Raw genomic sequence first — 9,354 nt, forward strand, 5'->3', positions numbered from 1 at the left:
AGACTCTAATTCCCTAATTAATGAAAATAATGTTCGAATGATATCTCAATTTCTTTCTCACTTGTACAGACTGATTAACTTGTGCGATTTAATTCTTTTCTATGCCAAATTTAGTCTGTGGCCTTGTAGGACGAAGTCACCAAAGTGAAAGCCAGAGATGTAATTATTGGTTAAGAAAATGCCTAGAATGAAACATATGTGAAGATATTCCCGACGGAAACTCTCTCAATCATCGCTACATGCAATTGTTCTACGTACTAATAAAAGACTAACTGACTTTTATTTATTATTATGCCCCACATCAACTGTAGTAGAGGTCTAGCGTACGGACGCGCGTAACACTCAGAAAGAGTTCAGATAGATCCACGTTGTGTTATATCGATCGTTCTTGTTTGCTTTTGTCGATCGGCCGATCTTCTTTTCTTCTGGTCAACCTACAGCTTGCAATCTTTGAGATATAGAGTGATGAAATATGATGCACTGCCCAAGGACGAACGCCAGATCCAGATCGTATGACTTCTTTAAACACTTACCCTATAACGGCGTATGGTATTTAGTATTAAGCCGCGACAAACTACAGCCTGGTTACTTGTTTATATATAATATATTCTGTAGGTATTACTTCTTTGGGTATTGGCTTGCAACTCCGTTTATCAGTGTCCATTCATCGTTTAGGTTGAGATTTAAATATTTAATAGAACAAAATTAAAGTAAAGCTATTAGAAGCAGAACGGCATTTAGTTAAAATAAAGACTTTCAGGGTTGTATTTTTATTGATTTCTTGTTCTTGTTCTTCTTCTTATGCTATTTATTGCAATTCCGCTCAATTTATATTGTTGATGCATAAACAATAAAGGAAAATTTGCTCACTAGAGAATTTATTTCGGACCTAGTCACGTAAGTAGAATTGTTGAATGATCAACGACAGGTCCATTGCTTAGTTTTTTTAAAAGGCAAGATGATATTTTTTAATATTCTATGTGAAATAATACCTTCGTTTACTTCTTATAGATCTTATAGGATCTTTTCGATCAGCATTTCTCATTTTCATTCGCTCTTGTATTTGATTTAAGTCTGTTGTTTCTTCGGAATACAGCCTAACGGCCATAACATTGCTCGGCCTTCTAATGCGCGAAAATCACTACTGAATTCGCGGAGGCACACGTGCCATATTAAAACGTTTTTCAAAAAGATTTTTTTTGGACAGATTAATATGATCTGGGATCTTTTCCGAAATCCCAACTAAGAGGAATTAAAATTTAGCTAGAATTTCTGTTATGAGATAACGATCTATACTCAATTTTAAACTGAAGCTTAGCATAAATATTTCAGCCCAGAAAAGGCCCTTATCTATGACAATAGCAGCGGGTTGGGAAGCGGTGGAAAAGTCTTGGCGTACATAGTCTATTGTCCCTACTGTAATATCCATGGAAATGCGTTACAAAATGTCTTAAGTGTATGCTTGAGCTGATATGTTGTTGTTGAGCCAACTCGTTCGTATATGTCGTAGTTTTGAGGAAATTTAATGGAAGTAAAAATTGAAATAGAAAACTGACTTAAAGACTATATATTAAGATCACAATAGGTTGAAGGTTGAAACAAGCACAGAGGGAATGATAAGGATGTAAGCAGGAAATAAATAGTTTTCGCTATGATAAGAAGGTTAAGGACACCTTCTTATATCTCCCTTATATCGAAGGTTATATTCCTAAAGATAGAATAGGTGTCAAGTTGTGTTTTTATATGTTAAGTATGTGTTATGACTATTATTATTATAATTAAAATGTAGCACTAAAAAGTAGAATGAGCACTAACAACAGACTCTTCTTCTTCTTCTTCTTTTAGTATTTATTATTATTGTTAGTACTGTTAGTTTAGCCAAGGAAATAAATTGTAGGACTAAAGTCTTAAAGCGCTTGGCATCTAAAGGGAATCGCCTTTATTGAAAACTCGACCTGGTTTGAGATTTGACCTCTCGATCATTGAGTTGTTAGTAGAGATTGTTTGCCTTCGGCCACTCAGGCAAATATTTTCTTTCTCTTTTTTTTGTGTTTAAGAATAAGTTTTTGTAGCATTTCATATTTCGAAATAAGTAAGCGTCTGCAAAAGAAAGTTGAGAGTTTAAGGCGTGTTCAATCAGGTCGAACAATTTTTTCGTGTGAAACTTTTGTTTTGTGAGTTGAACAATTTCATGGGGACATTTCTCAGCTGAAATCTTGAGTTCACCGTAAATGTAGTACTCTTTGATAGTAGATTCACTCGATTTGACATTGCAAGTATGCACAATCCCACTTCTAATCGAGAGCGAAGCGACCTTAATCTTTTTGAATGTCATCTTGGCACGAAACTTTTAACGCTGAGCAGAAAGCCCAGTTTTGCGGCTTTTAGCGGTTTGTAGTGAATCTAAGACTCGTCGGCAGAGAGTCTTTACATTTTAACATCTGCTTCTACCTTGACAGCTTAATCAGAAGAAGGCGGCAGGTGTGTTGGGTAATCTGCGATTGATTTCTTGTGCTCTCCGCCTTGCAAGATATTTCTACAAGTGAGAGGGCCTCTTCCAAGGCTGGGATATCCGATATGCAACTGTTGGTATGGTCCAAACCCTTCCCTCCGGACAAGGCGAAGTCTAACTGGAAGTTTAATTATTTAATGCCGTGCTAACCACAGCTATCACGAGTTCTCCACGAAGGAACGCTGCCAACAATCAGGCCTCACACGTTGTCTCCGCCGAAGTATCTCCCGCTTAGTTATACGCTACCTAAAAGTGGGCCACCTGACTATTGCGGAGTCCATAGTTTAACTCCGTAATGCATTAGGATTATGGGCATTATGCGTGTCATAGTTACTGATATGTTCTTACCTATGGAATGTCCATACTTTCTGAACGTTACCCAGCTAAGAGGCCCTTGGGTTTCTAACCTACAAGAAGCAGATATCAATCCAGCATACACCATGCACCAATTCCAACTGTGAACTTCTCTCGCCCCGTCAATAGTAGGTCTCATTGACAGTTAGCAGATTCTTGGCATCGTAGTCAAGGAGATCAAAATCTATAAAGTATTTTGCTCGCTTAGTTCAAATTATTTTCGTTGTAAGCGTTACGCATCCAATAGCCTATATACTTCATTTTTACTTTGTTAATGACAGATAGGAACTTGATCGACCAATGAACATAACTTCAGTCAACGACACCACTGCTTTAATAGCTCTCTAATGTGTAATAAACAAAAATACATTTTTTTACAAATAACGTATGCCGAAGTTTATTTAACAAATTATTAGAGGACGTTCCTTCATTTGCTGCTTGTTGTGGCTGATCGTTCGCTCGTCGCCTGCATTCGTTCTTTCGCACTCTTGTTGATTGTTTACGTCCGCTTGCAAAGTATTCTCTTTCGGACATATTTTAATTACCTCAGAGTTCATTGATTATTTATAAAAATACATATTATCCTTAAATGCATATTGTTGCCAATTGTCTACGTTCCAATTCCATTTAATTTTAAAATTAATTATTAATAGTAAATTTTAAAGTTTTAAAATTAATAACAAGTGGAACCGGAATGTAGACAATTGGCAACAATATGCATTTAAGGATAATATATATTTTTATAAATAATCAATGAACTCTGCAGGAGAACGTAGACCCAAGATTCGATTCGAGTTTGCATTAAAAACATGAGTGAAAACGGCTTGCGATCATACGAAAAAAAGGAAAATATTTTTGCTAAGTATCCAAGATTCGGTATGAGGCGAATATTGCGTTCTTACTTGTTACGTTTATGTATATACAATGGCACGAATTGATGTTTATTAGTAAACGATAGCTTTTGTAACATTAATAATGACTTCAATTACCTTAGAAGTGAGATTTTTGCTTGTCTACTTGTTTGCTTGATGACAGCAGTACCAACAGTTAACAAGTATCGGGTAAAACAACAGCAACACCAACAGCAGCAACAGCAGCAGCTGTCTTCGTAGGTCTTTCAAAACGTCAAAGTGTCTGATGCCGTCGAGAGTTTCATTTTTTCTTTTTTTTTCTTTTTTATTTTTTGTGTAATTTATTGATGTTAGAATACTCTGACAAATTGTTAAGCAACTTTATTGACTTTTATAGTCACTGCAATATGTATACAATACAAGTATGCGTGTACAAGAAACTTCAAATAATTTTCCAAAAATATTTTTGCAATTATTGGAATTCATAGCTGTGCATGTTAAGAGTAGTTAAATACACACAGTTATCTGCGTCACTAAGTGATTATCTTTAAATTTATAAGGAAGTGAATTTCTAAAGATTACAGACAGAAGGCGTAATTTTTTTTTTTTTTTTTTTTCTTGTACATAAGAGGGATTAAGTAATTTATATAATAATACTTGAATGCTTGAATCTGTATGTAATATATTCAAGCATTCTTACTCTGCAAAAATATATTCAACTCATTGTTATATTTTATGTGCATGTATGTATGTATGTGTGTATGTAGATATTAAGTCGGCCGGTCGATAGGTAGTAGAGAATAACATTTTTGATGTGATTTTTGAAATGATTGCGCAGAAAAAATCTCGACATTTGTAATTCGCTTCAAAAAAATTTATTTGAATTAAAAATTCATTTTTCTTAAGTACATCTCTTGATTCGAAATAACAAAAGAGGAATATTTATTTAAATACTTAACATTAGCGCTATGGATATTTTGCATATATCTTAACTTTTGTTAAAACTCATCAATTTGACGAGTAAGTTTGGTGAATGATCACAATCGTGAAAATAAAGATCGAAAGCTGACATTCGTCATAAACATTCGCCGATCGATCTGCTTAAAAAATTGGTAAAAAGTAAACATTTGTTCATCGACTCGCCCACAATGCAGCAAAAACTGAAACAATCTCCAAAAACAACGACAATTTTTTCAAATTTTTATCTATAACTTTTGATTCCGTGCAAAATTGGTCTGCATCGGTTTACTTTGGTTTGCGTTCACACTTATTAACGATTAAATTTCTATTCCAACTTGTTTCAAATTCCTTTCGCGTTTATTCGAATGCAAGATAGTTAGCATTTTCCCCACTCGTCTACAACTTTTCACCCCATGAAGATACTTTCAAAGGGATTGAGGTTCAGAAGTTCACTAGGTTCAGCTTCACAAAAAACTCAGTCGTCATTGACAATAAAATGCAGTCTAGTATGGGGTAAAGTGAAAGGGAAATAAATTGGATAATTTCATCGCTGTCTATGAACATATTAATAAACCTATTAAGATCATTTTTGGCTGGAGCGTTTGAGTGCTAAACTTTTACAATCGTGTTTGAGTGATCGAAAGTTATAGACGAAAATTTGAAAAAATTATCAGTGTTTTTCGAGGTTGTGTCAGTTTTTCCTGCATTGAGGACGTACATATCGACGGCCCGACTATTTCTTAAGCACATTTTCCTAATCGATCAAGGATCAATTTGTGCTAATTTTCAGCTTTCCATTTTTGTCTTTGTGACTGTGAAGATTCAAAAAAGCAAACCGTCAAATTGATGAGTTAGCAAGTTGGGCGTGTCCTAGAAAAAAGATTAGATATATATTTGCGGCATTAAACAGTTAAGAACAAATAGATAATATCTGAATATATTTACTTCCTTACGCAGTTTTGACGGGTGCCGTAGATCTGCTGCTAAATATGCTTATGGGTAGCTGAATAGGTCTCAATCGCTTTCACAAAGTCAGTACACGCGAGGTCAAGTCTTAATTGCGAGTGCTCAGTCGGTAAAGGAACAACGCACAACCATTTGTCTTAAGAAAAAACTATTTCAGGTATAGATTGAACGGCGAGCGCCTATGCAACGGCGTTAGCAGTACCAGTTCGAGTTCCCCAATGGTTATGTATAACACAATGTTAAATAAATACAACTATCCGTTCCATGCGCAAATGTTTAGTCATTCAGCCTTTATGTTGATTTCCTTAAACTAGTTGCGAGAATGCCAGTGTTGTGGTGTTTCGATTTGTTCTTTAGATAACCATAGGAAACGCTTACCATGCTTTCTTTTGGATTGATATCTATTGTACGTGAAGATTGCGAATTAAGATTTTATAAGTCGACTATGAGGTCTCTCCGTGTCGATGCGATTAGGAGCATTTTAAGGACTGCCACGCAGATGAATAATTGTTGATTAATCCTAGGCACAATTTGGCGTTCAAAACATTTATAGGGTGTCAAAGAGCGATTATTATTTGTCATCAAATTTCTCGTCTCGTAATGTTTCCAAATTCCACGTCTTTCTTTTGAATCTTTGCATATTTGAAAACTTCCAGATTTCATGTTTCGATGAGAGAATTTATTTGAAAATTGTTCAAGTTCTCAAGAGTTTAAATTACTTTGCATATTTTTTAAAGATTTTACTGATAGAGCTTGGAACCACAGAGGTAATGGGATTCCTAAAATCCGTACAACTGGAAGCTAGAGGAATGGACGAGTACAGCGGAGCTTCTAGGTCTCGACACATGTTGAGCACACTATGATAGTATTTTTCTTAGCTTTTTACCTAATGCTTTCAGAATTAACTTTTCTCTTTTTCAAGTACAACAAAAGACGAAGAAGAAGCAAAAGAGAGAAAATGAAAAAAATGTCCTAAACAAAAGTGATCCGCATAATTTGATCACTACGCACCACACCGCTTGTGATCCAATACATTATTAAGTTCCTGCGGATGTCCAAAAAAAATTGAGATAGACCCACTTTGCATTATACCGATCAATTCAGAATCATTTTTTGCACCGATCTAAGCTTGTCTATCCGTCTGTCCATACACCTATATGTCTGTTTTGTATACTTGTGACCCGCCTGACATATTTTTTGATCAAATTTGGTACCTTGGCGTGTTTGGGTCGAAAAAGGGACCGTATACAAAATGGTTCAGATCGGATCACTTCTTCGCTCACTTCTTATAGAGTGCTTTATTTTGAAAAGTCGATATATGAATACCAGTAGGGCATGCCGTTATCCAGTAGGGCGGGAATTGCAAAATTCTTCGCTATGTTTTTTGACTAAAAAATCGTCCCTATGTGATGATACCTATGCTTGTGATATTTAGGCTAAATTTTGGATTAATCTTCATTTTGCATATGAGATCCGAGGATTTATTATAAATATTGAAAATTTTGATAAGAAAATATAACGGTATACTCGATCAATAAAACTGTTTTTATAAAAGAGACGGAGCTTATGCTTGTTTTTTTTGTTGAATTTCATTCAAAATACAGAAATAAATCGATCAATACATTTTATTGTACAGCATCATAAATATTTGAAATAATGTCACATAAGTATCGTACTCATCTCATAAGAATTGCTGCAACGTTTTTCCTATTAACGGCAGCCAATGCTTTACAATACACGTCTAATATGTTTTTAAATGGTGATTATGAAAACGGACTTGCCAAGCGCCAAGATAGCAATAATAAGGCTGTGAACGATTATAGACCTGGACAAGCTGCAGCCTTGGCTTCTTTGCTTAGTAAGCGTGCCACACCGTTTGTAGGTCAAATGTATTTACCTACATTACTGGAATGCAAAAGGCCGCAACAATGCGTGCCCAAAGATCAATGCATCAATGGCTATTTTAGGCGACAATTGCCAAACATTCAGGTTAGTATGTTTGTATGTAATATCGCTTTATTGGGATATCGGCAATATATGTAAACACAGAGACATACGTGTAGATAGGCAATTTATCTTATTAGTAATGAAAACTTGTTTGAATTTAAATGAAATCATTTGCTTGATAAGTTTCCGATAGCAATGATAATTATTATAAAATCTGAGTTGATTTCAGATTAAATTTAAAAATAAGCTATAACTATTAGACAACAAGAGCAACAACAAAAACTATTAACTACAAATTATTACATAAGAAATATTTATAAAAAATTTTTCATTGCTTGAAGTTATTCGAAATATTTAAAAAGAAAGAAAAAAAAATCGAAGAATTTTTTTTTTACGATTTCATATGTATTTGCAAAAAGTACATCCCTATATGCAACATATTTAGGAGTACGCATCAGTATATATATAAATATATCCATATATATATATATATATATATATATGTATGTTTATATGTACATATATATGTATATATGTATGCGTATGTATGTGTATGTGTATTTATATATATGCATATTAAGCAACTGTACATAAGCAATATAATACCAAGTTTTATGCTCGCATGCAGATAAGCCTGAACCACAAACACTTGTTCTGTTTTCGTGTTTTGTTTCACTGCCACATTTCCCCAGTTTCAGTAGATTATTGTTTTCTTTTTTTTTCGGTTTTTTTTTATTTTTTTTTTATAGTTATTTTTATGGCGCACACACAGCATTAATTTCCTGTTTATCTGTTTAGTGTAAGTCTCGTGAGTTATGTATGCTCGCTGTAGTATCTTTAAGAAAAAAAAAGTGTTTTATAGTTGAATATCAAAAAAAAAAAGAAAAATAAAAATTCAAAAATTTCGTAACAAGGGCGGTATACGGGTATATGACAACTTGCTACTACTTGTCTCGAGAAAATCGTCCTCTTCATACTAAGCGCACATGCAATAGTAAAAACAGTGCCTACAATGTGCATGTTTAATTTTAAAACCTGTTTCCGATGCATTCGTTTTAAAATGCAAAAACAAAAATAAAAAAAGCACAACACCCCCTGCCCTCCCTTCTTTCCAAACACGATACAAAATATCGGTTATTTATGCAAATTAATACAACATTAAGCATCTTATCCCATTGACCAAGTATAAGGATTATATTTGCTCCTCTTATAACAACTTCTCAATCGGCATCCAATCACGGCCTGAATTTAAGTGACTATGTCTACAGTTTCCTCTCTGGAAAACTAGGTATTCCAAAATGATTTAGAATTCTTTTATATGTCCCCATCGTAGGGGTAGAGTAATGAGAGTAAAGCCTCGAAGCACATCGATCATTTTCACTTAAATTCTGCTTATGGTGAAAGTCTCTAGAATACGATTTAACTATGCTTTAGATTGATTGCGATCAGCAATGTTCAGCTGTGTATAACTCGTTTTCGTGTATATATTCATACATATATAGTTAACTTAATAATTAAATGAGGCTACTCTATTGTTTCCATGCTCGATTTGGAAAGATAGGAAGATTGGTGACGTGCAACACCTATTAATATTTGCGTTGGCAATAGCATGAAAATATATTAGAATTCCATATTTATGCAGTTGGACTTAAGGGCATGTATTACGCATTTGGTTACTCTATTCCTACTCACCGGTCAACTACGACCACTACAGCCAACTACGGTTCACTATTAAATACTCTCCCCCATCCCATAGTTATTCGT

General features: G+C 34.4%; 1 protein-coding gene across 12 annotated transcripts in view; it reads left to right on the forward strand.

Annotated features, from left to right (window-relative positions):
• Positions 1-9,354, forward strand: part of LOC119636909 (inactive serine protease scarface) — a 53,193-nt gene that overhangs the window by 4,236 nt on the left and 39,603 nt on the right. For 7 of the 12 annotated variants that reach the window (XM_038032628.1, XM_038032617.1, XM_038032623.1 and 4 more), the window contains exon 2: positions 7,248-7,632. In XM_038032628.1, the coding sequence (XP_037888556.1) occupies positions 7,300-7,632 (333 nt within the window). In that variant the 5' untranslated portion in view covers positions 7,248-7,299. Of the gene's footprint in view, positions 1-7,198; positions 7,633-9,354 lie in introns of all 12 variants that reach the window. The other 5 variants (XM_038032618.1, XM_038032619.1, XM_038032622.1 and 2 more) reach the window with 2 other exon arrangements.

The sequence above is a fragment of the Glossina fuscipes genome, unplaced genomic scaffold, assembly GCF_014805625.2.
Source record: "Glossina fuscipes isolate IAEA_lab_2018 unplaced genomic scaffold, Yale_Gfus_2 42, whole genome shotgun sequence".
In the NCBI taxonomy this organism is placed as follows: domain Eukaryota; kingdom Metazoa; phylum Arthropoda; class Insecta; order Diptera; family Glossinidae; genus Glossina; species Glossina fuscipes.